Below are 27,852 nucleotides of genomic sequence, written 5' to 3'. Positions count from 1 at the left end.
TGTGGTTTTTATCTTTGCTTACTTGTAAACTGCCTCAAGAAGCTCCTTGGCGGAGGAGTCTGAATGATCCAGCAGGGCTCTCCTGGTGTTTTTAACACCCAGAAGGTTCTCTGGTGGGATGCCAGAGCAATGCCATTGATTCGCCTTCCCTGAAATGCTCTCTGTTCACCTGGGCATGTGGAGACAGAATGAATTCCACAAATGCGAGCAGCAATCTGACTCTCACCTTTTCAGCATGGACACGCCTCCTGGTAAGCATCCAAAGCAAAAATCTTTTGAGGGTTGTTGTGTTGTTGTTTTTTAAAAACCAGCCAATTACTGCAGTGCTTTTGCATTTGGCAGGTAATATAAGAGATCATTTCCCCGCCTTTCTGTCCTGTCCCCCACCCTGCCCTCAGCTTGTTTAATTGCATGGGTGTTTATTTTGGAGGTGGGGGTCATGATTAGCAGGTAATGATTAATCCAGAGAGCCAGAAATTAGGAGGGAATTAGGAGGGAAAGTGTGGGCTAGCTCCTGGAAGTGAGCTGACGTGTGTTATTATCTAGTCAGGCCTGATATAAATAGTGCCTGCAGGACCAGGAAGGAAAAGCACATGATGGAAACTCTCAATGAACGAGCAGGGAATGTGAAGTGGTCTCTGTAAAGCTCTGGAACGATCAGATGATTCCAAGGACTGTGTTACGGCACTCCACAGCTCGTATTTCAACATATGAGGAGGAGTGCCAAAGTTAAGAAGAAAAGGGGGGGAGGGAGAAAGTGACAATTGCAGAGAAGATTGTAAAGCTACTACCGTTCTTCTGTTGCCTGGCTCCAGAAGCACCAAGCAAGAAGGAGCCAAAATGAGCAAGAGCATGAAGAGGAGTTTCAAGGAAAAATTGGCCCTGAAGAACCACTTGGTGAAGGAAGCCCTCTCAGAATTCCTGGGAACGTTCATTCTTGTAGTAAGTGTGAGCAGCTTCCTGCCTGCCTCCCTCCCTCCTTCTTTTCCTTCCTAACAGGGTTGACCCAAAGCAGAGCAGCTGGTGAGTGCTATCTTCTGCCACAGCAGTTCAGCAAGGAAGGTTGAGGTGTGCTGCCCGCTCAGCTGTTGTGCTGCCTTATAAAACATAGCAGTCCCAGATTTAGGGATGAGGGGCAAATTCAAGTCTGTTTTCATTTAAAGGCAAGGTCACCAAATTAGCAATTTCCAAAAGTGTGCAGAGCAAAATGAGGCCATCCTTTGAAATTCACACTTCTCCAAATTTCGCATTTCCCCAGCCCAAATGATGTGTACAAAAATGTATCTACTAGGGTAGCGTGCAAATAAATGCATGCATTGGTGAAAATGACGTACGAAAGAATATCATGTTAGAGAAAATTGCTTTGCAAAAATATTATTGCTTGACTTTATTTGGCAAGTTAAATATATAACTTGATTGTAATAAAACTATGCCATTTACAAGAAATGTGATGTGTTGTATTAGGTATAAAATGCACGTTAAAATGCTGAAGAATTTTCAGGACCTAAAAAAAAGTTTGCTAGCTGATGTGGAAATGTGGAGAAACTGAATTTAGGACTGGAAAAATAATAAACTGAGAGAAAGTGAAATTCTCAGATTTGCTCCCCAGTTTATTCATCCCCAGTGCTTGCTGGCTAAACTGGTGTTGGGCGAGCTATACAAAGGGTGGCTGGGTGCATGCATTTTTTCACATAATGCACCAGCTGCCCTTTCTATGCCCAGCACATTACGACTATTTCTATGGTGCTCTCAGTGTGCCTGATGCTTTAGAAAAGTGCAAGAGGACAGCTCCCTGCCCCAAGAGTCTTACAATCCAATATTCAACACAGGGAAAGACAACAAAGGATGGGAAGGGAAGTACAGGCAGAAACGTATCACTAACACAGCCCAGCCTTCCTTCAACCCAGCGGCCTCCTGATGTTTTGGACTTCAACTTCCACCAGCCCCAGCGAGCATTCAGACCATCTCGAGGGCGCCAGTTGGAGAAGGCTGACTTAATCCAAAACATGTTGGGTATTTGGGTTTCAGTTAACAACTATAGCTACCTATTTCTATGGCAACGTGCTAAATAATACAAATGCTATTTGTCCTTGCAACAACCCAGGGTCTGTGTGTTTAGAGTGGTTTGCCAGGGAAACTGTAGCTCACGCTTATTTCCAGCCATAGTTAGAACTTCCATTTTACAGACTGAGAAACTGAGCCTGTGAGATAATAAGGTGCCTGAGGCCAGTGGCAGATTTTGAGCTTTCAAACCTCAGCTACGCCCTGTGAGACATTCAAATTCTGCACACACCCTGGAACTCGCCTTCTGTTCCAAGTCATTGTTGCAGCACCCCCTGAGGCGCCCTCTCGGCTCGGCGCCCAGTGCGGGCGAACCAGTCGTGCTCCCCTAAAGCTGCCCCTTTGAGGGCTTCCAAATAGGAAGTAAGCACAGGTCTTTGCAAGCTTGTACTGGCCTGGCACATTTTGGTGCCGGAGGTGAGGAATTTCTATGAATTACCACAAGAGTGTTCTCCCTGCAAGCCCCATTGAAATGAATGGAAGCTGCAGAATACATTGAAAGAGACCATGCCTTCTTATCGATAATTTTTTTGTTTTATCTTTTTTGTAAACCACTTTGAGGGGGGTTTTTTTGACAACTTTTATCAATATATGGTAAATTGCACTACATAATCGGAGTCACATTCAGAATACACCATGCATGCTGTTTTAGTGTTTATCTAACAAGTCCCCCCATATTTTGATCACACAATTTGTTGTGTTTCATTTTATTTAGTGATGAACCAGGAATGAACAGCTGGAATAAAAATAGATCTCAAATAAGGTAGATCTTTGATATGAGATAAATGTCGGGAAACCTGGTGATTTTCATGGGACAAGTAACAGAAAATGCATTGTTCAGGGGCATATAAACACTTTAGAAAAGTTTCTATATGATCCTGCAATTGGTAGTACCAGCACAAGATGCCCCTAAGAGTGTTGCCACTTTGAAGTCTAAGAACAGAACTTTTAAGTCCAGAATGCATTCCGCTCTACCCAGACTCTTGATTGGAACATTGTGGAATGCAGATTCCCTCGATCTGTTCAAGAAACCACCCCCCTGCCAACTGGAACCTGGGCTACTCCCCCAACAGGAAACTAAATTCAAACTGGGCTAGAGAATTAATCTCTATCCCTATAAAAGCAAACACAAAATGGATGCTAGCATAATTTTAATTATTTTCAAAGCCCAGGTGCTGGCTCTCAGCTTAGGCCCATATTGTCCTGAGCATCCTAGCAGACCCTCCAAGTGCCCCTATTTTCCAGGGACGTCCTAGATCTACAGAAGCCGTCTCAGTTTCTGATTTGATCCCAGAAGGTCCTGCTTTTCCTTAAGACGTCCCTATTTTCATTGCAAAAATGTTGGAGGGTATGGAGTTATCCGACCCCTGAGCCATCTGAGCAGCCCTGAATAGGGAAGTTTTTACATTATGTTTCTATATATGTTAAAGCTGTGCTTTATATATGTTACAAACCGCCCAGAATGGCAACCCAGTCAGATGGGTGGAGTATAAATAGTAGAATTATCATTTTGGTATGGGACGCCCCTATTTTCATCAGAGAAATGTCGGAGGGTATGTCCTAGGAGCAATTAGGGTTTTTTCTACATTATTCCAGCTGGTTTCCAGAACAAATGACCTGCAATGACACACAACATCAAACAGACACAAGAAGACAACAAACTGCACAGACAAAGGTCAAAGGTTAGGAAAGCAGGGGGGGCTTTGTTAGCACAGCTAGTGGACATTTATTTGCCTATGCAGGGAGGGGACATCACAGAGTGTCCATGACTGATACACTACAGGGCTAAAGGAGGGTAAACTGAGAGCTGAAGGCAAGGGGTGGCAAGAGCCAGGATGGAGGTGGCTGGTGCTTGGCCCAGATAGCAAGAGAACCCTGGAATGCAGAAGTAATCATAGTCTGGCATGGCTTTGCTGCCCATGATTTGCAGCCTGCCAGCCCCTGTGATCCTCTGATGTGGGGTAGTCAGCAATCTAGGCAGCAGCTGCCTGGAGCAGGAGAAACCTGGGGGGGGGTCTCCCTCCCCACCCAATCTGAGACCTCCAGCATGCAAATTGTGTCACAGATGGCAACCACCACCACCTCTGGAGGAAACACAATACCTCTTCCCTTTGCATACAACAAATGCTGGGAGGTCCTCTTCTCCTATCTGAACATGTCTGAGAACTAGAATTTTCAGCACAGGCCCTTCTCCAGGTCCTTCCCAAGATGGCTGCTTCTTGGGGGTCCTATGCCATGGACTGGCTGGATGCACAGGAATGGTGGGGAACCCTCAAGGGAACCCCCAAGGGAAGAAGGCTCAGAGCCAGGGGGCTGGTGATGGGACAATGATGAGTGGTCAGAGGGAGAAGACTGGGAGGAGAAGGTGTCAGGAGCTGAAGAGGTAACAGGGTTCAATGAGCTGGAAGAGGCTGGGGCAGAGAGCAGTTCTGACTCAAAAGCAGAAGCAGAGGCTGGAGAGGAAGGGGGCCAAGAGTAGGTCAGGCAGGCTTCTGAAGAAGCCAGGAAGTCTTCCCCTCCTGCTGTGACCAGCTCCCCTCCCACCTTGTCTCCCAGAACACAAAAAGGAATGAAGAGGGTGGAGCAAAGAAAGACGATATGGAGGAGCCTCCGGTTGCTGCAGAAGGACCTGGGAGAGAGTCTTAGAGAGCGGTGGGGAGTCGGGGACCTTCAGTCCTCATAACTGCCTTCTTGGGGCAAGACCTACTGGGAAGAGTTGCTGTGAACACTAGGCCTGCACTGTTTTTGGTTTCTTTGAATAGAGTTAACTGACACTGGGTGTTTTACTACTGACCTGCTCCTGATTCCAGCTCCTGACATTGTATAAAGGGAGGTCTGACTGGTGGTGCTTCTTATTGCACTGCAATCTGGCGAGTTGGTATTCTGCTTGACTTCCTTTGATTCCTCAAATTATTGCAACTCATTTTGGGAACTTTATTTGAAATGGAAAAGCAAGCTACAGGTATTTGAAATGAATCAGATGCTCAAGGCGGGGGAGAGGAGAGAAAATGAGTGTTTGCCAAGGCAGAAATACAGGATCTGGCCAAGGAGGAGGACATCCCTCGGATCTGGTTGGCTGGACCCAGAGGCAGCACCAAGCAAGGGACAGCACCCTTTGCTCTCCCTTTTCTGTTCAAGCTCCCCAGTCCTGGTCAGAGCAGGTCGCTCTTGCCCAAGCGCCTGCCTTTGTTTTGTCTCTGGCGTGCCGGCAACAGGCAGCTCCACTATGGCCCGGTTTCAGTCCCCGAGGGGTCCAGTCAAGATGTAGCCAGGAATTGTAGATGCAGAACAGTGGCGACTCGCATTGCAGATGTGTTGGCTGAGGGCTGCTGAAAAGGGGGGCTGCCACTTTCCGGCACTTGGAGAGGCTGGAGATAAGGCTGGAGAAGAGGCGAGGGTGGCACGTTTTCCAGGGAAGCACATCCAGACTAAAATAACCACCCTGACAGTCCCCTGGAGGCCAGAAAATGCAGTCTGTGTGAGCGCCTGTCTGGAGGTTAACTAGGAAGGACAGCCCTGGACAATGACATGATCAAGCGCCCTCCTTAGTGTGATTTATTTTATAAAGAAACAAAAAACCCCGTGTGATAGCTGGGAAAGATCTCTAGAGGCTATCAATGGGTGTGGCTCTAAAGTTGCTGGTACTTTCACCCCATCGTAACAAGCTGTCCAGTGTTTCCATTTTACCCAGCAGATGTAGAGCACAGTGGCTGAAGGCAGACAATCCTTTCAATTCAGAGAGCTGAAAGTGGTCCAGCCTTCAGCAACCTGGCGCCCTCCTTCTGTTTCTGCCTATCAGTCCCATCTGGGGCTGATGGGAGTTGTAGTCCAAAACATCTGGAGGGCACGAAGTTGGTGAAGGCTCCTGCTGTGGATGTTTACTTTTCCCATTTTGTACTCTCAGCTGAGGGACATTCTCTACTTCCCAGAATATTGAGAAGTTCCTGCAATGCCTGAGTTTGGCTTCCTTTGGATGTAATTTAGAGCACTGCAAATGGCATGGGGCACTTTTGAAATGTTCACTTTAATTACAAATTTGAAGGCAGAGCGTAAGTGGAGGCCCACGGGAGGCACGCCTGAAAAGCAGCAGATCTGTGAACCCAGATCAGATCCTCAGCCAGATCACAGCCTTCTCTCCCTCTCTTCTTTACTTCTCTCTCCCTCAGACAACCCAAACTGCTATTTCCCTCTTCACACTCACCCAGCTTAAATCAGCCACCCTCCTATTAGCAGGGGAGGCCAGCTGTTGCCTACTCCAGTATCCTGTGACTCATTAGGCCACCTCTGATTTTTTTGGGTGCCAGTAGAATAATAGAATCATAGAACTGGAGAGTTGGAAGGGATCCCAAGGGTGATTCTAGTCCAACCGCCTGCAAAGCAAGAATCTTTTACCCAACATGGGGCTCGAATCCTTGACCTTGAGTCTCATGCTCTACCAACTGAGCTATGCTTTCAACATATCAGAGAGCTTGGGTTGGGTTGGTTTCCCAGCTGCTCTTGCCAAGTGCTTTTGTTGTTTGGTGAGCATGTGAGATGGGGTGGTCAAAGAAACCATGGTTAAGGAAGGGTGCTGGATCCATGCATAACACCAGGCCACAGTTGAAAGACGCTTGGAGGCAGCGTGCTTCTGAATACCAGTTGCCAGAGGCTGCCGGAGGGGAGAGTGGTCTTGTGTTCAGGTCCCGCTTGCGGGTGTCCCACAGGCATATGGAAGCCACTGTGAGAACAGGATACTGCACTAGATGAGCCGCTGTCCTGATCTAGCAGGCTCTTCTTATGTTCTTTAGTAAAAACCAAAATCTGTAAGCCAAGAGCAAATCATGGCTTTAGATCACAGTTTGTTACCAGTAAACAAACCATAGTTCAGCTGCTGAGCAGGGTTCAAACAAATGAACAATTAAGAAACCATAGTTTAATCAACCCTGATTTGGCACCTGTGAATCAGGCCTCTTTCCCTCCCAGCCCAATTTATCTCACCTGATTGTTGTGATGGTAAAGGGCAGGTAACCACTTCCACCTTTTTTCGGAGTGAGGATGAGACTTTAATCTGGGATATAATGTCAAGACAACGTATAACAAAGCTTTCTTGCTGTTCTGATTGTGGGACTCATGGCCAACATAGTGCACAGTGGTCATTTTCCAACTCCTTGTAATGCTTGTCCGTCTATAAAAATGGGTTTTAGCACCCAGGCACAAACCATCAGAACTCATCCACATGAGAAAATACAGCCAGTTCCTTTTCTATTTACTATTTTAACACTTCTATTCCTACTTAATGTTTTTACATGTAAAAACTATCTTTCTTTCTTTTTTACAAAAACACAGTCATAATGTTTTGAGTGTACAGGTTTCATTTTCCATGTGCAATTAGAACCAGATCTTTATGAGTTTTAAAAGCTTTAAAATGTATAGAGTTTGGCTATCGCCTTATGAAACATACATTTTGTGATTGAGCAATAATCTCACATTCTGCCATTTGAATGGAAGCGGTCTTTGAAAAAGCAATCTTGGTATGGCTTACATCCACAGTTTTTGAGTACTTAAATGGCCATCTTTAATTCCAAGCTGCTTTTTTAATATATAAATTAAACTTGGGCCTGAAACCAAATGAAGGGAAATCCATTTGAACCTGAAAGGGTATTGATTGTGTTCCTTGGAGACCTATGGAATAATGGATCTGGCCCATTTTATTACTGCAAGTTTGATTACCTTCTAATATGCAGCAGAGAAACGATAAATATATAACTAATTATCAAGGAAGAGCCACTTAGTTGTCCAGCCAATTCAGTACTTTACCAGAGAGTTATGTGTCACCTGCACCAAGAGAAATGGGTCAAATCTCACCACATATCAGTCATTGTTAATGTCCGCACGGCCAGCTGCAGGCCGTGCTCCCCAGCCCCCTGGCAATGTTGCAGAGGATATTTCTCAGATTGCTCTCTTGCTAGGCTGCAGATGGATGGCAGTTTTTGAAACAGCTGAAGGTGAAAAGAGAGCACAGTTGTTGCCTATGGTGTGTACACAGTCATCCCACCATCATTTGGACAGCATGTTAACTCATTCAGGCATTTCTGCACTGCTGAATCAATTGTGTCCTCTATTATTAGGCTAAGAGGCTGTGACTGGCCCAAGTTCACACCCAGTGAGTTTCATGGCTGAGCAGGGATTGAAGCCCCATCTCCCAGGTCCTAGTCCAGCACCCTAACCACTGTGCCACACTGGCTCTCCCATCATTCCTGGCCAGGAGCATCCAGAAGGAGCTGACGGGAGCTGGAGACCAAGAACATCCATAGAATAGGGTTGCCATATTTAAAAAGGTGAAAATCCATAGAATAGGGCTGCCGTACAGCCGGATTTTCCCGGACATTAAAGCAATTTCTGCCCAGACGCTCCTAGCAAGAGCAGAATATCGTCTATGTCTGGGAAATTCTAGTTGTATAGCAATCCTACCATAAAATGGAAGGGACCATAAGGGTCATATGGGAAGCCCCTCTATGGTGAGATATATTGTATCTCTTTTTCATTTATGTTGTTATTTCAAAATTTGCATCTATGCACATGCCAATGTATGCAAATCGTTGTCCTTTTCTTGCAATGCTTACTTACTTCACCAAACCTTTATTAGGCGTTACAAATATAGGCCATCATAAAACATACATATATTTTTTTAAAAAATATATAAACAGCCATGTAAAATTACATAATAACGAGGATTCTCATTTTTTGCAGTGCACTCTACTAAGTGGCTTACAAAGGCCAACTCAGTGATTCTATGATCTCTGGTTAAATAGGTTTTGAGTATTTCTGTGGTTCCCCAAAAAACCTATCACACCTGTTAGACCAAAGTTGATAATGGGATAAAATGAATGTACACCATGGGTCTTTCCTTGCCATAAGATAATTTATCCCGGAATCTAACTCATCCTTAGTTTATTCATTAATCCAGCCCCGAATGCCTTTCTTAAGAAAGGATGAGAAGGTGACTTTATTTATTATCAGACATTTCTGCCTCAGTTTCTAGTCAGCTTCGCTAACATCAAACATCCTCTGGCAAAGGCGGATCCCAAGTGTAGGGTAGCTGTCTCTCTAATCCCCGTTTAACGAAGCGAGAACGGAGGCCAAAGGAATTACCAGCCTAGCCGAGGCCACCCAGGGAGGCCCTCTTCTTCCAAAAGCTAAGGGCCCAGACCTCTTAGAAAAACCCTATTTATACTGGAAAGTCATATTTATGTATCTTGGAAACACTAATACATACTTCCTGAAAGCAGCCGAAAGAAAAAGACACCGGTCTTTAATCTCCCATATGAGTGGGCTGCCGATGAAACACGGCTACTTCCGAGGGGATAAGGGAGCTGCTCCCTCCTCCGAGGGAGAACTGTTTTCCTCCATGTGAGGTTAGCCACCTTCCAGACAAAAACAAGGATCCGGTGTCTTGTGAGGCAAGGGCTTTTTGGCAGAGGCGGCCCAGGTGGCCATCCTCACACGCTGCCAAGCTAAGCTTTCGGTTAATAGCTACCATCTTTCTTATTTATCGCTGGGCGGAAAATCAAACAGCAAGGATAATGAGAACTGGGAAGTGAGGGCAAAAAGGTGCAGATTTGCCAGCCATGGCTCCTGCCAAGCAGAGTGGAGGCCCAGGAGAGCCCAGGCCCAGGCAGCCCCAGGAACAAGCCTGGCCCAGAAACCTTGGAGAGCCACATGCGCCAATCTGTTGTTTTGAACTGCAGTGTCCCTGCAGCTTGGGGCTGATGGGAGTTGTAGTCCAAAACATTTAGAGGGCACCAGGTTGACAAAGGCTGTTTTATAGGTGTCAGGGAGAACCACCACATTGTAGTGACTTCTGTCATGCCCTGGTTGGTTTCTCCATTGTCCTCCCCGCCTTTGGAGCAGAGCTGAGTTGTGACGGACTGGCCATCTGCTGGTTTAGCCAGTGCAAGACAGGCTAGTAAAGGTAAAGGGACCCCTGACCATTAGGTCCAGTCGTGGCTGACTCTGGGGTTGCGGCGCTCATCTTGCTTTATTGGCCGAGGGAGCCGGCATACAGCTTCCGGGTCATGTCGCCAGCATGACTAAACCGCTTCTGGCGAACCAGAGCAGCGCACGGAAACGCCGTTTACCTTCCCGCTGGAGTGGTACCTATTTATCTACTTGGCACTTTGACATGCTTTCAAACTGCTAGGTGGGCAGGAGCTGGGACAGAGCAACGGGAGCTCACCCCGTCGCAGGGATTCGAACCGCCAACCTACTGATCAGCAAGTCCTAGGCTCTGTGGTTTAACCCACAGCGCCACCCACGTCCCTTGTTGCAAGACAGGCTACTCTAGAGTAAATGACTGCAGGAGACCTTTGCAGGAAATTCCCTTTTTTCCTTCTTTAGTGAAGAGGGAAAGTAAGTGTTATAAAAGCACAATCCAAACCACCTGAGAAGAGATTATCTGCATATCGGGTTGCCACTTGTGTAATGTCAGATAATACAAGGAAATGGAACAGGGGGGAATTGTATGGGGCATAACTGCCAGGCCAGCATCTGACAAAGTCAGCAAAGAGGGGCTGGTTTATTCAGATTATGCCAATTTCACTGTGCCTGAGTGGGCCAATCCATGCGGCACTGCATCTCCTCACCTCTTGCCACCTGCAATTTCTCTTGCACAACCATCAGTGAAATGAATGGGAGCTCTCTTGCAATGTCACAAAGGACTCTGAGGTGCAGCATCAGAAAGGTTTCTGGAAGTGTGGATCTCAGGCCATATGCCGTGTCAGTAGCACCCCTGAAAACAGGGCAGCCTCAAACTATTGCATTGAATTGCTTGGGCATGTAGGGTGGTTTTGTGTCCACAGCAGCAACTATGGATTCTCTTCAGTTTCTCATTTCCCCAAACTTAAAATTTAGTTGATTACATTTCCGTATCTGTGTGTGTGTGTGTGTGTGTGTGTGTGTGTGTGTGTTTGCAAAAAAATCCCATGAAAAATTGTCAGTGTTTTAGTGGGCATTACTCTTAATAAACTCATCTTGTGTGCATTTAAAAAAAAATACATTTTATGTCATTTTCACCAATATATGCATTTTATACACAGCTTTGTACGCATTCATTTTTGTCAGATATCTAAACTGCAAAATTCAGAGAAGTGTAAATTTCAAAGGGTGTCTTTTGTTGTGATTTGTGTATTGTTTGGGGAAGTGTAAATTTGGTAGCTGAAACAAACTAAAGCCCTCCTTGCCATCCCTAATAGCAGCCCCATTCCCACCCCTCTGGACTCAACATTTGCCACAAAAAGAAGCTCTGCTATTGTTTTTACGGAGGAAAAAAAGTCTGAGTCACTGCTTGTAGTTAGGGAAGGAAATGTCAAATTCACCCTTGTTTTCACAACATTTAAGGAAGTGAAATGCAGCCCAGTTTTACAGAGAATTCCATGCTTTGGGGGTGCTCTGAACTGGGCAGAAGTTTGAACATGAGAAGGGACATTTTTATAGTGGAGTCCATTAATAATACCCTGAATGTGGGTCGTGAGGAGACCCCAAAGAGGAATGGGTTCCACTGACATCTAATAAAACAGACTAAATTCTCATGAAATGCTTAGTGTCAGGGTGGGGTTGGGGGAAGATAAATTACCAGAGAAACCAAATGGTTTATAGAGGATCTCTCATTTTAAACTGTATTTTTCTCGGTTGACCTTGGCATCAGGATTTCCTGGCCTCTCCACTTCCCCTTTCATTTCCCAAGGAAGCTTTTAAGCTGGCTAAAAGGGTCAGGTTTCACTTTTATTTGCTTCATATAGCTTTTTCTAAAGCTTGACAATAGATTAAACAATTTGAGGTAGATTAAAATGCAGTCTTTTGATCAATCAATTGACTAAAGCTGAAATATATTTGCATACCACCAATACCTAAATATAGGTGAATTTTTAAGATGCTGGAACCAGAATCTCCCCCCAAAAAACCCTGTGTCCTCCTTGCTCTGCAGACTCACCAATTAAAATATGCCAGTTAATCAAATAATGCTTAAAGTTTGCATTTGCAAATAATGAGTAGCCCTTTCCGAAAATTCTCCACCCTGTCAAGAGGAACAAGGTATTCACAAATATAGCAGGGGCCCCGCAGTGGGCAAATTGCTTCAAAGAACTAACTTCATTTTTTTGTTTTAATGGACAAAGGATGTATGCAATATGCACAACATGCCATTGATGGGAAAACATGTTTTAAAAAAAGATCCATGCAAAAGTACACTTGGAGGTGATGTGCCCATTTTTTAGCATCTTGGCAAGAAGATGAAATTCTGGCTGCATGCTTTTCTCTCTCTCTGGCTGGGTCTACACTGACCTATTTAATGCTATTAGAACAATATTAGATATATCATTATAAAACGTCACAGGGCCTACTTGTAAATTAAAAGCATTTCTTACCTGTTTTAATCGTCAAAACACTGTTTGCCTATTGCTGGTTCCTGATTGCTCTCCAGCACCCTCTGGTGTCACATTTTAATAATGCTTTATGACCGTTCAAAGCAGAACGTAACGTGTTCAACTACATTATGAAAACCATTCATTAACCCTTCCTTAACATTATAAACCATGAGTGTACATCCACCCACCCTCCCTCTCTTTCTCTCTCTCTCCCAAACTGCAGGCCCTGGGATGTGGCGCGGTTGCGCAGTCTGTCCTTAGCAGAGGTGAATTGGGAGGAGCACCGATGATATCCCTTGGCTTTGCCATGGCTGTCACTATCGCCATCTATATCGCCGGAGGTGTTTCTGGTAAGCTGACATTTTCACCGTGTTGCTAAAGAAGTTGGAAGAGAGCTGGTGGGATGGAGTGGTGGCTAAGAAACTAGGCTGCGGATCAGGAGGTTCAAAGCTTGCATCTTATCTCTGCCATAAGAAAATTCAGTGGCCTTAGGCAAAGCCCCCTTTCTCCGCTCAGCCCCCCCCCCCCTTTGTAATAAAGAGGGTGGGATAATGATCCTGATTTACCTTACAGGGTTGTTGTGAGGTCTGTTTCAGAGCTTCTGTAGGTAACAGTGAACAAAGCACTTTGAACACTTGAAAATGTTATACAGTACAAATCTTATGGCTATTTTCATAGTGTCTACAACAGTGAAAATATTTAGCAAGGCTGCACTGTGTGATCAATTAACTGGCTACATCAATCCATTGAAAATGAGTGGATTGATTTAAATTAAAGACAGCAGGCAAGTGTTGCCCCTTGGGAACAAACAAAACAAACATAAAACACCCCTGTTGCATAAGAAATAAATGCAGGAATAATACCAAGAAGGGCATCCACATTATAATGGGTGACTCACTGGAAAATAATCTGCCAAATGATGCTGTGGGGTTGGATGTGGAAACCATCCAGGAGGAATTCACAAAAAGAATCCATGGGTGGGGGAGGGAGGAAGAAGTGCTTTTGTTGGTCCTGGTTGAACCTGCAGTTGGAGTTATCAAAGGAGAAGTAACTCAGAAGAGAGCTGGTGGTAAACTGTGTTGCAAGGAAAGAAAGAAAGAAAGAAAGAAAGAAAGAAAGAAAGAAAGAAAGAAAGAAAGAAAAAGAGAGAGAGAGAGTTGTGGATTTAAAAGGTAATTGATTGGCAAGTCCTAGGCTCTGTGGTTTAACCCACAGGAGCACACTGCAAAAGGAGGAGAGGAACGCAATCCTCATCCTCTTCTCATGTAGGGCTCCAAGGCCTAGAGAGAGTGGACAGCCTGCCTTATACTGAGTCAAGACACTGGTCCACCCATCTCTCCCATGGTTGCCTAAGCTGACTAGCCATGGCTCTTCCAGCCACTCTCTCAAGTGGAAGTCTTTCCCAGCTGCAGGAGCTTCTTTTTACAAAATGGGGGCCTCTGCCCCTGAGCTACAGCCCTTCCCCTTCTCCATTCTGCAAATGGCTCGACACTATCAGGATGTTTCAGACTGACTGAGCTAGGTAGGGGTGGAGAACAGCAAACTCAAGAGATCAAGACAGCCCTGGAAGTCTCTCTCTGAGCTTCCAGGCCAAGTGTCTCATCTGTTCTCTTCTCTGCCCTCCTCAAGTGCTTTTGCCTGGTTGGAATGCCTCCTTGGCGTTAATGGCCAGCGCCTCATGCTTGCCTGGGTGCAGGATGGAGAGAATGTGAGCAGAGCCAGCATGGACGCCTCTGCCTTGTGTGTGGTTGGAACGCAGCCTACTGTATAAAGTCACCTTCCCCTTGGCCCTGCTCTTTTTTGCCTGTGGCCCTGCCCACCATTGGCACGTGGCCCCTCCCTCATTTCACTCACATACCAGTCAATCATTTCACATCGGTGCTGCTCAATGGCTGAATCCATAGCAGGAGACACAATCATTCTTTTGACAGGAACGGTCAGTGATGGACAAGGCCTCATGACAAAGTAAATGAATTCTTTACTCCAAACCTTACCATGCGCTGCCCATATTTGCAATTGCTGAAAGAGAAGAAAATTGTTCATTCAGATTAAAAGAAAACCAAAAGGCAAGGAAATTTGAAAAGCCACCTCTTCGGCACACAGAACCAGCAGACATCAATCCTTAGATGAAGAATGCGAAAGAAGAAATAATCCAAAGTTCAGAATTATCTCCCCCGTGGCTCGTCGCAGGTCACACCATTTTGGAGACATTACAATGCTGGCCTTTATCCAACTTTTGTTATCTGTGTTTGCTGCTCATGATACATCAGAGGTGCTCTCGGGTGCCTGAGATAACACCCTGACCCCCCAGTGCAAGCAAACAGAGGAATCACGTAGAGGGGGCCCCTTCTTCCCAGCTCCCCTTTGACAGGCAAAGGTCACTGTTATCAGAAACATTTCATTAAAGTCAGGGGCCGTATACCACCTCAGTTATGGTTGCTTTGCATGTATCTATCTATCTGAGGCATTTCTAGGCTGCTCTTCATAAAATCCAATCCTGGAGCAGGATATCATGTAAAAAATATAACGTCCAGTGCTTTTTTCTGGGGGTCCTCAAGGGTACACAGTCCCAGCACCTTCGCCCCCCCCCCAATGTTAAAAATGTGGCACTTACTGTAAGAACTTCATGGTGAGTACTGGCACCATTTTTTCTAGGTAAAAAAAAGCACTGATAATGCCTAAAATGTAATAAAACCAAATTATAAATAAAACATAACAGAACCTTAAAAGAGCATTAGCACCAGCAAACCAACAAGTTCAACAGATTTTTATCTGGGGCAATCAGAATAAGATCCACTATTTGACTACCGATTCAAAACCCTAAAATGTATTTTATATAATTGACTTTTCATTTCTGTTCTTTGTATATCGTATTGTTGTTTTATTGCTATGGCCGATGGCAATGAAGCAAATAAAGATTCATTCATTCATTAAGTTCAACAAGGGCGCAGCCCTCCTCCAGCAGGCCAATTTAGACAAAGGCAGGTGGGAAGATAAATTTGCTTTTAACTTGTGCTGACAAGCCATGCAGAGTTGGCGCCAGTCGAACCTGAGACTAAGGGGGAAGGGCCTTCTGCAACCCGGGTTCCAGCGTGGCCTCAAAGCAAGAGCTCAGCAGATGTGGCACAGTTAAATGGGTGTTCCCCATGCCCAAAGCCATCACCATGTCTGGGCAGGTGCTCAGGGCAACCCATCAAATGCCTCGGTTCCAAGCTGTCTGTAGCTTTCTGTGTCAGAACAATCACCAAGGACTGGGCTTGGAATGGAACCAGGAGAAGGATCACCCACTCGGCCACCCAAAATGAAGCTGGTACTATGATGATGTTGTTGTTGTTTAGTCATTTAGTCGTGTCCGACTCTTCGTGACCCCATGGACCAGAGCACGCCAGGCACTCCTGTCTTCCACTGCCTCCCGCAGTTTGGTCAAACTCATGCTGGTAGCTTCGAGAACACTGTCCAACCATCTCGTCCTCTGTTGTCCCCTTCTCCTTGTGCCCTCCATCTTTCCCAACATCAGGGTCTTTTCCAGGGAGTCTTCTCTTCTCATGAGGTGCCCAAAGTATTGGAGCCTCAGCTTCAGGATCTGTCCTTCCAGTGAGCACTCAGGGCTGATTTCCTTCAGAATGGATAGGTTTGATCTTCTTGCAGTCCATGGGAGTCTCCTTAAGAGTCTCCTCCAGCACCATAGTATGATAGGATGTACTATTTCACCAAACCTCTGATTGTAGTAGTGGTGTAGTGATTAGAGTGTCAGGATAGGACATGAAACCACTGGATGACCTTGGGCCTGTCACTCTCCCTCTCAGCCTGACCTACTCACAGGGTTGCTGTGAGGATGAAACAAAGATAGGGAGAACCATGTACACCACCTTGAACTTCATGGGGGGAAAGGTGGGATATAAATGCAATGGATAAGTAAGAAATAAATCTACTGAAGGGAAATATCTGATTCATAAAAACTTGCATATAAAAATTATTCCCAACCCTTGTTCTTCTCCCTACCTTCCTTCTTTCAGGTGGTCACATAAACCCAGCCGTTACCTTTGCCATGTGCCTGTCGGGGAAGATAAGATGGATTAAATTCCCTGTTTACGTCGTAGCACAGTTTCTTGGCGCATTTGTTGGAGCAGCTGCTGTCTATTGGATCAACTACGGTGAGTGGAAGAGACCAGTCTCCTCCTCCTCAGGAAACTTCCCAACAAAGACCAAAGTTACGCTTAGGTTGAAACCTTTTGACGAACACTCAGAAGTTGAAATTTCTTGTAGGAATCTCATGTCATTTCAAAGTAGCTTCTGACACCCTCCCCCCCCCCCCACGTCCAAAAATAAGAAGAAGAAGTTCCTGCCAGATTGGATGTGTTTTGAGGTGCCCAAACTGAAATGACAGGCTAGTAGACAATGGAAAATAGTGTTGTGAGTTTGTGGGGTCAGTCTGTACGATGCCTGAATCCCTTCTAATTCCTGAGGTCCTCGTAGATCTAGCAAGGGTTAAAATTTAATGGAGAATTCCATTGTTGAACTAGTCAGGCAAGTTTCTTTGTGAGTTAATAACCCTAGTGGTCTGTAAAGGTAAAGGGACCCCTGACCGTTAGGTCCAGTCGCAGATGACTCTGGGGTTGCAGCACTCATCTCGCTTTATTGGCTGAGGGAGCCGGTGTTTGTCCACAGACAGCTTCTGGATCATGTGGCCAGCATGATTAAGTCGCTTCTGGCAAACCAGAACAGCACACGGAAACGCCATTAACCTTCCCCCTGGAGCGGTACCTATTTATCTACTTGCACTTTGATGTGCTTTCGAACTGCTAGGTTGGCAGGAGCAGGGACCGAACAACGGGAGCTCACCCCGTCACGGGGATTCGAACTGCCGACCTTCTGATCGTTTAGTTCAGACTTGATGCTGAACTAAACAACACACACGCATACATGTGGGGGGAGGTAAAGAAAAGCATGTTTCTGAGAAAGAGGGGAGGGAGAGGGCAAGCCCTCCAAGAATCCCTATTTTCCAGGGATGTCCTGGATTTAGAGAAGCTGATTTGATCCTGGAATGTCCCACTTTTCCTTAGGATGTCCCTATTTTCATTGGAGAAATGTTTGAGGATATGGCATTATCCTGCCCCCAACCTGTCTGAAGGCAATCCTGTACAGTGGTACCTCGGGTTAGAACTTAATTCATTCCGGAGGTCCATTCTTAACCTGAAACTGTTCTTAACTTGAAGCACCACTTTAGCTAATGGGGCCTCCTGCTGCTGCCGCGCCGCCGGAGCCCGATTTCTGTTCTCATCCTGAAGCAAAGTTCTTAACCCGAGGTACTATTTCTGGGTTAGCAGAGTCTGTAACCTGAAGCGTATGTAACCCGAGGTACCACTGTATAGGGAAGGTTTTTTTAATGTTAATGTATTATGTTTTTATATATGTTGGAAGCTGTCCAGAGTAGCTGGGGCAACCCAGTAAGATGTGTGGGGCATAAATAGTAAAATCATCATTATGGAATGAGATGTCCCTATTTTCATCAGAGAAATGTTGGAGGGTATGAGAGGGCGGTCCAAGTTTGCAGACTGGGGTTTGCTTCCACTGAAGCAATTTTCTCCAGTATTAACTTCACTCGTTGTTCACTCTCATTTGTTTTATTCCCAGAAAATCTATAAAAGGTTTCCTCCAAAGTGTGTGAGTCCTTCCTGCCTTTCTTCAGATGTGACAGATTAATTACTTAATTAGTTAGTTAATTTTTGCCCCCACTTGTCCCATGTGGACTAGCAACAAACTCCTCTTTTCAGAGGATCTGTCTCTTTCATTAGAAGGCTCCTCCTTGCCCCTTTCTTTTAAAGAGAGGTTTGCCCCTGCTTGTCTCCTGTCCTCTGCTATGGCCAACATTCCTGGGTTGACCCTTAGTCAGTCAGCCCCTGTTCCCTGCTGTGGATGGCGGAAGGCTTTAATTCTAGGTCTCCTCTTTGCAGTCATAAAAAAATAATTCTGATCATTATTTATAATAAACAAAAACATTAAAAATGCTCAGCAATTGCTCTGGCTGCAAAGAGGAAATGAGTAATTAAATCTCCCCTCTCCCGCAAGGAGAGAACAGTGGTTAGTTCAGGAATGTGCCCCACCTGAAGGGTTTTAATGGGGGGGGGAGTGTGTGTGTGTGTGTGTGTGTGTACCAAGCACCTGCAGTTCCCTTCTATGAGGTGCTCTGAAATATGCTGTTTAAATGCTTAATATTTATTAACCATCATTTCCCCTTAGATTTATTGATGTTCTACACTGGGGGAAAGTTGACCGTCACAGGAGTAAATAAAACGGCACATATTTTTGCAACTTACCCAGAGGAGTATCTGTCCGTGGCAAATGGATTTTCAGATCAGGTAATTTCACCCATTTAAACCTGTCTCCTGTGTGGCTCAGCCGGGCATCTAGCAGGCAGGATTAAGGGAGCTGGAGGGACTGAGCTGAGGGTTCCGCTATTAAGTGCTTTCGTGTGTTTATTTAACAAAACTGATATACCACTTGATTGTAAAACAAGAAGTCTACATAAAATTAAAATTAAATATTAAGATTCTCTGAGTGGGGGGAAACACAATTAAAATCAAGTATAGTAAAGGTAAAGTGACCGACTCTGGGGTTGTGGTGCTCATCTCGCTTTATTGGCCAAGGGAGCCGGCGTACAGCTTCCGGGTCATGTGGCCAGCATGACTAAGCCGCTTCTGGCGAACCAGAGCAGCGCACAGAAATACCGTTTACCTTCCCGCTGGAGCGGTACCTATTTATCTACTTGCACTTTGACGTGCTTTTGAACTGCTGGGTTGGCAGGACCAGGGACCGAGCAACGGGAACTCACCCCGTCGCGTGGATTCGAACCGCCAACCTTCTGATCGGCAAGTCCTAGGCTCTGTGGTTTAACCCACAGCGCCACCCACGCCCCATAAAATCAAGTATATAAAAGCATTAAACAGACGAATTGAAATCTACAGTGGCTAAAGAGAGGTAAAACACATGTAACTTCTACCTGACTGGAGAGACTTGCCTAAACAAAAACATTTTATGCAGGCGCCAAAAAGAGTAAAGCAAACACCTGCCTGGTGTCAATAGGCAGGGAGTTCCGAAGTGCAGGCTCTGCCACACTAAATGATGAGCTATGTATGTGTGTGGAATGGGATTGATGTGGCCTGTAACAGTGCCAGTTCTGCAGGCTGAAGCAGTTGAGCGGGCATATATGGGGTAAGGTGACTCCCTACTGCTATTACACGCCTGAGCCACTGGGAAGGCATGGGGTGGAAACAGGACTTTAGGGCTGGAATAACATTCCCATTGCCCAGGAACCAGCTGTGCCAAATTCCAGGGCAATTTTATTTTTCCAGCCCTGCGAAATGGATTTGGAAGCTGGTTAGCACAAAGTGGAGTAAGAAAGCAATAATGTTAGGGTCTGCCCACAGAAGAGCTTTCCTTTGGATGAACTGTGGTGTAAAACTGGGTATGAGGAAGCTGGAATCTTCACCACCTTTGGGGGCTCCAAGTCTCTGTAGGACCTCCCCAAACCCCAAGTCTTGGGCCAGGGATTTTCCGACCTTGTGTACTGGAAACTGGGCACAGGGGTAGTCCCGTATCAAGGGCTCATTGGGGGCCAGCTCTGCTCATGCAACCTTTCTACCAACATTAGGGGGCAGGGGGGAGGGCTGAAGCCACTGGTGCTGTGCTGAAATTTTCTTCTACGTTCTTGTCAAACATTTCACATCAATTAATAAGTTTTATTCAAAAATTATAGTGTGTGGGCATTTTGTTCTGCTTACCTTACTTTTGAGGTAGATGAGGATCCTCTCTTTAATTCTGCAAACCATCTCTCTGGTGGTCTGCAGCCTCCCCAGGTGCCTGCACTTCCTGAGGACCCCACAATGTCCTCAGCTGGCCTTTCCTATGTGCATAGGCAGCTGGTGAGGCTGCCTGCAGTGCCCCCGGCAGCTGCTAACTATGGTGGCTTTTTAAAGGGAAGTCTTTTAAAAGTTTTGTGGGAGCGGCTGAGCACTCCCTCAATAACAAAAATTACTTCTTCCGGGCAGAGCCAGCCCACCCATGAAGCCAAGTAAAGCAACTGCCTCAGGCGGTAGGATCCACTGAGACAATGGATCCAGATGTACCGTATTTTTCGACCCATAGGACGCTCCGTCCCATAGGACGCACCTAGTTTTTTGGGGGGGAAATAAAGGGGGGAAATTTCCTTTATTTCCCCCCCAAAACCAGGTCGGGGAAACCGAACCAGGTCGAGGAACAGCGGGATGGCGGCGCTGGGCCTCCCTGCTGTCCCTCGAGCTTGTGGGGCTGGCCGATGTCTGCCCGGCGCGCAGGACGCTCTGCTTCAGGGTGCCCCGGGCACCGGGCAGCAGACTGCTATCCGCAGCGTGGGGAGCCCTGCGGGGAACTCCTGCAGGGCTCCCCACGCTGCGGATGTCTGTCCGGTGCGCGGGGCGCTCTGCTTCAGGGTGCCTCGCACGCCGGGCGGCAGGCTGCTATCCGCAGCCTAGACAGCCCTGCGGGACCTCCCGTGGGTTGCCTAGACTGCGGGTGCGTTCCCTAAGCGCCGGGCGCTCTGCTTTCAGCGCGCCCGGTGCTGCGGGAAGCAGGATGCTATCCGCAGCCTAGACAGCCCTGCGGGACCTCCCGCAGGGTTCCCTAGGCTGCGGATGTGTTACCGAAGCGCCGGGCGCTATGCTTTCAGCGCGCCCGGCGCTCCGGGAAACAGGCTGCTATCCGCAGCCTAGACAGCCCTGCGGGAACTCCCGCAGGGCTGCCTAGGCTGCGGATGTGTTCCCGAAGCGCCGGACGCTGTGCTTTCAGCGCGCCCGGCGCTCCGGGAAGCAGGCTGCCTAGGCTGCGGATGTCTTCCTGAAGCCTAGGGAGAGCGAGAGGGGTCGGTGCGCACCGACCCCTCTCGCTCTCCAAGCTTCAGTGAAAGCCTGCATTCGGCCCATAGGACGCACCCAGATTTCCCCTTCATTTTTGGAGGGGAAAAAGTGCGTCCTATAGGGTGAAAAATACGGTAAATCTTCATCCAGGGCCAGCCAATCTGTGAAGTGACTGCTTCAGGTGGCAGGATCCACAGGGGCAGCAGATCCCATTGTCAATATCCCCCCCCAGCCCGTTGTTCCTGTTGTCGATCTTCACTCACCCCTTCTTCCCTGGCCAGGGTGGGGGAGGCACCCTTTTCTGGTACCCAAATTTCTTGGGCTGGTCCTACCTCCTGAGCTGAATCCGCCTGCTTTTCACTGACCAGGTGATGTCGACAGCCATCCTTCTCCTGGGTATTTTTGCCGTTTTTGACCCGTGCAACCTTCCTGTGCCGAAGGGGCTGGAGCCCATTGCAATTGGCCTGGTCATCATCCTGCTGACGTCTTCCATGGCCAGGAACAGCGGCTGTGCCATGAACCCTGCCAGAGACCTGTCCCCACGCCTCTTCACCTACTTTGCTGGATGGGGGCCTGAAGTCTTCACGTAAGTCCGCTCGCCTTGGCAGAAGGATAAACTGCATTCGTGGAACCCTTTAAAGCTAGGATGGCTTTAAAAGAAGATTAGACAAATTAACGGAGAACGTGGCTATCACGATCCATGATGGCTTTGCTCATAGGTGGGGTCTGTGGGGAGGGGGGATGTTTTCCTCATATCTGGCCAGCAAGCTTCCCACGGTCATCTGGTCAACCACTGTGACCACAGGATCCTGGCCTGATCCAGCAGGTTGCCTTATGTTCTTATCATTGTTTTCACGTGAATTACCTGGCTGTAATCCTTAGAGCAATCCTGTAAATCACCATTATTACCCTCAGTCGGAGGGAGAGGGACTAGTTTAAAGTTACTTCGTGAGATCTGTGTTCATCATGGCAAGGGTGAGATTCTGACTCATAGCTCAGTCTCTTGGCCGCTACTCTGAAGTAGCTCCTCACCCTGCCAACGAAAGCAGAGATGGGCAGAACCACCACTCTGCCCCATAGATATCAGCATATGGATATCTATCTATATCTATCTATCTGAAGTCGTCTTATTCTGCCTGCCTTTAATTTGAATTCAGCCTGATCTTTTATTTCCCTTCTCTTCCTTCCCCCTCCCCTTTTATGAAGATCACCCGCTCTGAGACCCCACAGCTAATTCTCCCCTGGCCTCCTCGCTGGCCCAAGTAGGACCAATTCAACCAGCTAGCCCTGGGGATTATCTAACTGATTTTTGATTTTTGAATTTTATGATTTTCATGTTTTTATACTGTATTTTATGCTGCTTTTATAATTTAGTGTTTTAGAATTTGTTGTTAGGTGCCCTGAGCCTGGTTTTTGAACTGGGAAGGGCAGGGTACAAATAAAATATTATTATTATTATTATTATTATTATTATTATTATTATTATTATTATTACTGTGGCCCAGTTTTAAGACCAGCATGGTGGTGCACACTTCTCAAGAGAGTCCGTCTTGTCTTTTGAATTGGCTTCACTCCAAACAAACCCTGAGCAATTAGTACCAAGGCTTGTTCTTGGCTTTGGAGTTCAGGTTACAGAATACCAGACTCTGCCTTGTTCTGTCTGTGGTGCAGCAGCAGCAGCAGCAGCAGCAGTTCAGTGGGGGCCCCTTCCCAGGAACTTCCGTGTTAAAACACAGTTGCATGTTACCTGGCTGTCGTGTTTCCCTAACCTGCTACTTTTTACCTGAAGAGACTGAGACCTGAACCTGGGGCAGGGGCAGTGGCGTAGTGTGGGTTGTCAGCACCCGGGGCAAGGCAAGTAATTTGCGCCCCCTAACCCGTGGAGAGTGAGTGAGCCAGGTAGGGGCAGAGAGCCCCCAGATGTTGCGCCCGGTGCGGCCAGCCCCCCCTGCACCCCCCACGCTACGCCACTGGGCAGGGGTTTAGCGCTCTAAACACTAAGCTGAAGCTCTTTCACCTGGCTGTGGAAGCAGGAGCAGTTCTAAAAAGCTCACTGAAATAAGAGAGTGTGGGTCTTTCATCCCGTGAGTGCCAAGGCTCAGAAAAGACAGAGGAAGGTGGAGGAATTCAGAGTGATGGAAAAGATGCCTCTGCCTTCGCCTCCATCGTGTTGCAAGGCTGACCTCTAGTGGACACACACAAGCAACTCTTTCTAATCGGAGCAGAGGAAACAGTCAATTGTTCTTGGGAGACTCTAATAAGAATATGAGCTTCCTTTCAACAGTGCTCCTGGTGCTGTCATTCCCGCAGCCTCCAGTGTGGCTGGCATCAATGCCAGATTTAGGGAAGTGTGGGTGGTTCCTCCCCCCCCCCGCCGGGTGCTGAGCCAAGGGTGTGCAAAACAATAATAATAAGCAACTGTACCAAAAGGAAAAACAAAACAAAAAATTTTTCCTTCCAGTAGCACCTTAAAGACCAACTAAGTTAGTTCTTGGTATGAGCTTTCATGTGCATGCACACTTCTTCAGATACACAGATGTACCAAAAGGAATTATTGTGAAAATAAGAAGTATTGGGGGGGTGCAGATTTTGTCCTCGCTCAGGGCACCATATTACCCAATTCCACCCCTGCTACCATCATCGCACTGTGACTTCTGTTCCATTTCAAAATGAGGATAAGCTTCCAATTCAAGAGGTTTTGTCTGCAGGCTGTCAGGCCTGGTCCTGAAAATGTAAGAAGTTGCAGTGCTTCAGCTACAAGGTGCCACGTCAAAGGGGTTCCCACCCCTCCTGCTCTAATCAGCAATGGTAGCCTGCAAACAGAACAGGGTGCCCCTCAAAACAAGCTCTGCCTGTTGCCAAACCAGCCCCCACGTGGCTGCACCCGAAGATTGACAGTAGCAGAGGTGGGTCCCTTGCAGATCCATTTACTGGCTCTGCTCCTTTGCCTTTAACAACCTAGCTAGGAGAAATAATAATAGTAGTAGTAGTAGTAGTAGTAGTAGTAGTAATAATAATAATAATAATAATAATAATAATAATAATAATAATAATAATAAATTTATATCCCGCCCTCCCCAGTGGAAGCCGGGCTCAGAGCGGCTAACAACAATAAAAGTAACAAAGCATTCTAAAATCAATTCATTTTAAAATCAATTCAAAATCAAATTAATGGCAACCATTGGGCTAGAGTTCTATGAGGATTACCAAAGGAGGGGGTCAGGCTGTGCCTTGGCCAAAGGCCTGGTGGAACAGCTCTGTCTTGCAGGCCCTGCGGAAAGATGTCAAGTCCTGCAGGGCCCTAGTCTCTTGGGACAGAGCGTTCCACCAGATCAGGGCCACATCCGAAAAAGCCCTGGCTCTGGTTGAGGCCAGCCTAACCTCCCTGTGGCCTGGGATCTCCAAGATGTTTTTGTTTGAAGACCGTAAGGTCCTCCGTGGGACATACCAGGAGAGGCTCTACCAGAGGCAGCTTTTCCCACGGATAGGAAGCTTTTAACTGAAAGCACAGTGGCCCATTCAAAGCTTCAGTACCACATTGTCTCACCACACTGGAGAGGCAGTTGATAGTGGAAGTGGGGAGCCACCACAAATCAGGTCTACAAAAATGTAGGCACTGAAAACACTGGAATGTTAATCTCTCTCTCTCTTCCCCCAGGGCTGGCCACCACTTTTGGTGGGTCCCTATCGTCGGCCCGATGGTTGGGGCTGCTATCGGAACTGCTATCTACATGCTCTTCATTGAACTTCACCATGCCCCTCGGGAGCCACCCCAACGCAGCGCAGAACATGAGAAATACACCCTCACAAACATGGAGGAAGAGAAGTCGCTCCACACTTCCATTTAAAAATGGACAATGGACATGCCGCCCCCCCCAGAGCAGCCCTTGCCAGGTGGGCCACGTGGAAAAAAGAGGGTCTTGCGAGTTGGGCCAGGCAGCTGAACCTCCCTCTCCTTTGCATTGCAGGACAGGTGGAAAGGGAACCGGGAGATGGCTGCATCGCCTGGGGAAGGATGTTTGCCATCCTCTCTGCGCAGCTGAGGTCCAGTTCCCACCCCCACCCATGAATCTAAAAGGGGGAGCAGTCACCTGACCTGCTAATGCAACCTATGCAATTTAAATAATGTCGCCTAATTAACCACTAATGGGTGAGGTTCATGTCAACAAGCTGCAGACAGAGGCTGTTAGTTGTTCCGTGGTGCCACTAGCAGAGACTCATTACTGCCAAAAGCATCTGTTGAAAAAGGCTATATTTTACAGGGTGGAGGTTTTTTTTAAAAGAAAATACACCCTTGAATGAGATAACCTTAAATGAGGCTGGCCTGGCTGTGTTTTAAAGGCATTAACAGCACAGCTATCAAACAGCAATTAACTTAGATGGTTTTCATGGAAGATTAGACCAATGATGGCAGACAAGTATAACAATGCTTGTGAAGGCTGATGGGGGGGACTCCATGTTCAAGGGCAGTCTACCTCTACATAACTGAATGCTGGGAACAAACAATAGGAAAGACTCATTCCTTTCCTGCCATATTTGCCAGTTTCGCCAGAGGCTCCTGGCTGGCTTCTGGATCCCATTTCCCCTGATAGAATGCATTTTTGCATTTTGTGTATTGTTTTCACTAATATATGCTTTCTTATACACTTTCTCAAAATATATGGAAAAGAACTTTTCTAACTTTTGTGATGCAATCCTTCAACCAAAAGAGTAAACACACACACACACATATTATGTGTATAAAAATGCAAATATGTGAAAATATACAAAATGCATTCTATTGGGAGGAAATATTTTTTTAATTAGGCAAATTGGATGCAAAAATGTGTATTTTAGAAGAAATGCACATTAAAATCCTGGCAATGTTTGTGGAGGGATATAAATATATATATGGATGTGGAAAACTGAATATTGGAAAAACCAAATTTGAAATTGTAAGTCTCTTAACTTTTTGGGACACTAAAGTTTGGGACACCAAAGGCTTTATTCGAGGCACTTCCAAGTGCTCAGATTTACTTCCCATGCCAGATATCTTAATCTTAATGGGATCTTCCTAAACTAGGAGAGTTCCCTGTACTTCCCTTCCTGTGTTTCTTCATTTGCTTCTGCAGCCCCATCTAATTTCACTGCCGTGTGTTTAAATACACGCATCACTAATCATAACTTTGCTGTTCCTATGACATCTGTTCATCAGTATCCATCCACAAAATACACTTTTCTGATTTTATGCACCCCCACCTTTGGGGGCAAATGCTCTGGAGGGGAAAAAACATTCTACAAATGTACCCCTCTCATTCCACTCACATCTTCCACCTGTAACAGTTCAATCAAGCAATTCAACAGTTTGGGAACGAAGTGGGCATTTAGGCTGGTTGTTAGGCTCAAACGAAGTGGTTGTTAGGTTCAAAGGCCAAAGCAGCAACTCCAATGCAGGGGTGACCCCCCCCCATGGCCCTCCAGATGTTGCTAGACTCCCAACTCCCATCAGCCTCAGCCCAAGGCATAGCTAATTTTCAAGAGTGATGGGAGTTGTATTCCGACAACATCAGGGAAAGGCGGCTACACTTTAGCCATCTCTGCACAAAAGAGTGGGAGGAACACACTGGACAGGGCGCCCTGTGCAGAGAGGACTTTTAAACATGCCGTGCAGGAGACAGGCAGGTCTGACCCACAGGGCCCAATCCACCTGGACACTCTCCTTCCTACACAAGTTCCGCTAACACCTACAATAACAACTTCCCAGCAGACTGTGCCCCATGTTTGTTAATGGTAAATGTTGGGAACGGTCCATCACCAAACAACACCAATAGCACCTCTGCGTCTTTCAGTAATGCTAAATTTGTCAGGGAAGTTCCGCAATGTGCCATATTTTCTCCTACTCACTCTTGCCTCTTTTTCCTGGCATGTCACCCAAGGACTAGCCTTTCAATGGAAAGTATTTATACCTACTTAAGAGGTTCCAAAACTCTTTGCAGGACCCAACCAGCAACCAGCCAATTTTTTCTCCACCACAAAATGGGCAGGAGGTGCTTGGGCCTTAGTCTTTGGTGGCAGAAGTGTGCTCTCTCCCTCCCTCTCCCCCCCCCTCTCCTGGTTTGCAGCAGTGGAAAGAGAGTAGAGAGCCTTCTCTGATTTTTATATATACACTGATAATGACTACAAATAAAGTGATTTTTTTTGTCTTCTGGTAACTCAAAGGTTTATCTGGGGCAAATCAAGGTGTGTGTGTGTGTGTGTGTGTGTGTGTGTGTGTGTGTGGCAGAACTCCCTCTTAGCAGCATGCCAGGATGGTCACTGCATCACCTGTGCAGGTAATAGGGGTGTCTCTCCACTACTACAACAGTGCAGCTAATGAGATCAAAAAGCAAAATTGGCCAAGACCTGCTGAAATATTTATAAGCCGCACTTTCCTATATCACAAGGCAGCATACAGATTAAAAACACAGCGTTACGACAGAAACATCAAAGAGCCGGTTGGAAGGGCATTGCAGGTTCGAAAG

The 27,852-nt window shown here is 46.6% G+C and overlaps 1 protein-coding gene across 2 annotated transcripts; it reads left to right on the top strand.

Moving 5' to 3' along the window:
* Window positions 1–47: 47 nt before the first annotated feature.
* Window positions 48–27,543, top strand: AQP9 (aquaporin 9). 2 transcript variants are annotated; one of them, XM_083587009.1, is made up of 7 exons: window positions 48–251; window positions 816–942; window positions 12,685–12,811; window positions 16,478–16,615; window positions 18,702–18,820; window positions 21,721–21,938; window positions 25,011–27,543. In XM_083587009.1, exons 2-7 carry the CDS (start codon window positions 841–843, stop codon window positions 25,198–25,200), a joined length of 894 nt encoding a protein of 297 aa, XP_083443135.1. In that variant the 5' UTR covers window positions 48–251; window positions 816–840; the 3' UTR covers window positions 25,201–27,543. The 2 variants fall into 2 exon arrangements, with proteins under 2 accessions (XP_083443135.1, XP_083443134.1); XM_083587008.1 differs by lacking the exon at window positions 48–251 and having other exon boundaries at window positions 457–942.
* Window positions 27,544–27,852: the final 309 nt, after the last annotated feature.

The sequence above is a fragment of the Podarcis filfolensis genome, assembly GCF_964270895.1.
Source record: "Podarcis filfolensis genome assembly, chromosome: 14".
Lineage (NCBI taxonomy): Eukaryota > Metazoa > Chordata > Lepidosauria > Squamata > Lacertidae > Podarcis > Podarcis filfolensis.
The sequence above is the reverse complement of the archived record's forward strand: the minus strand, read 5'-3'. Positions and strand labels throughout refer to the sequence as shown.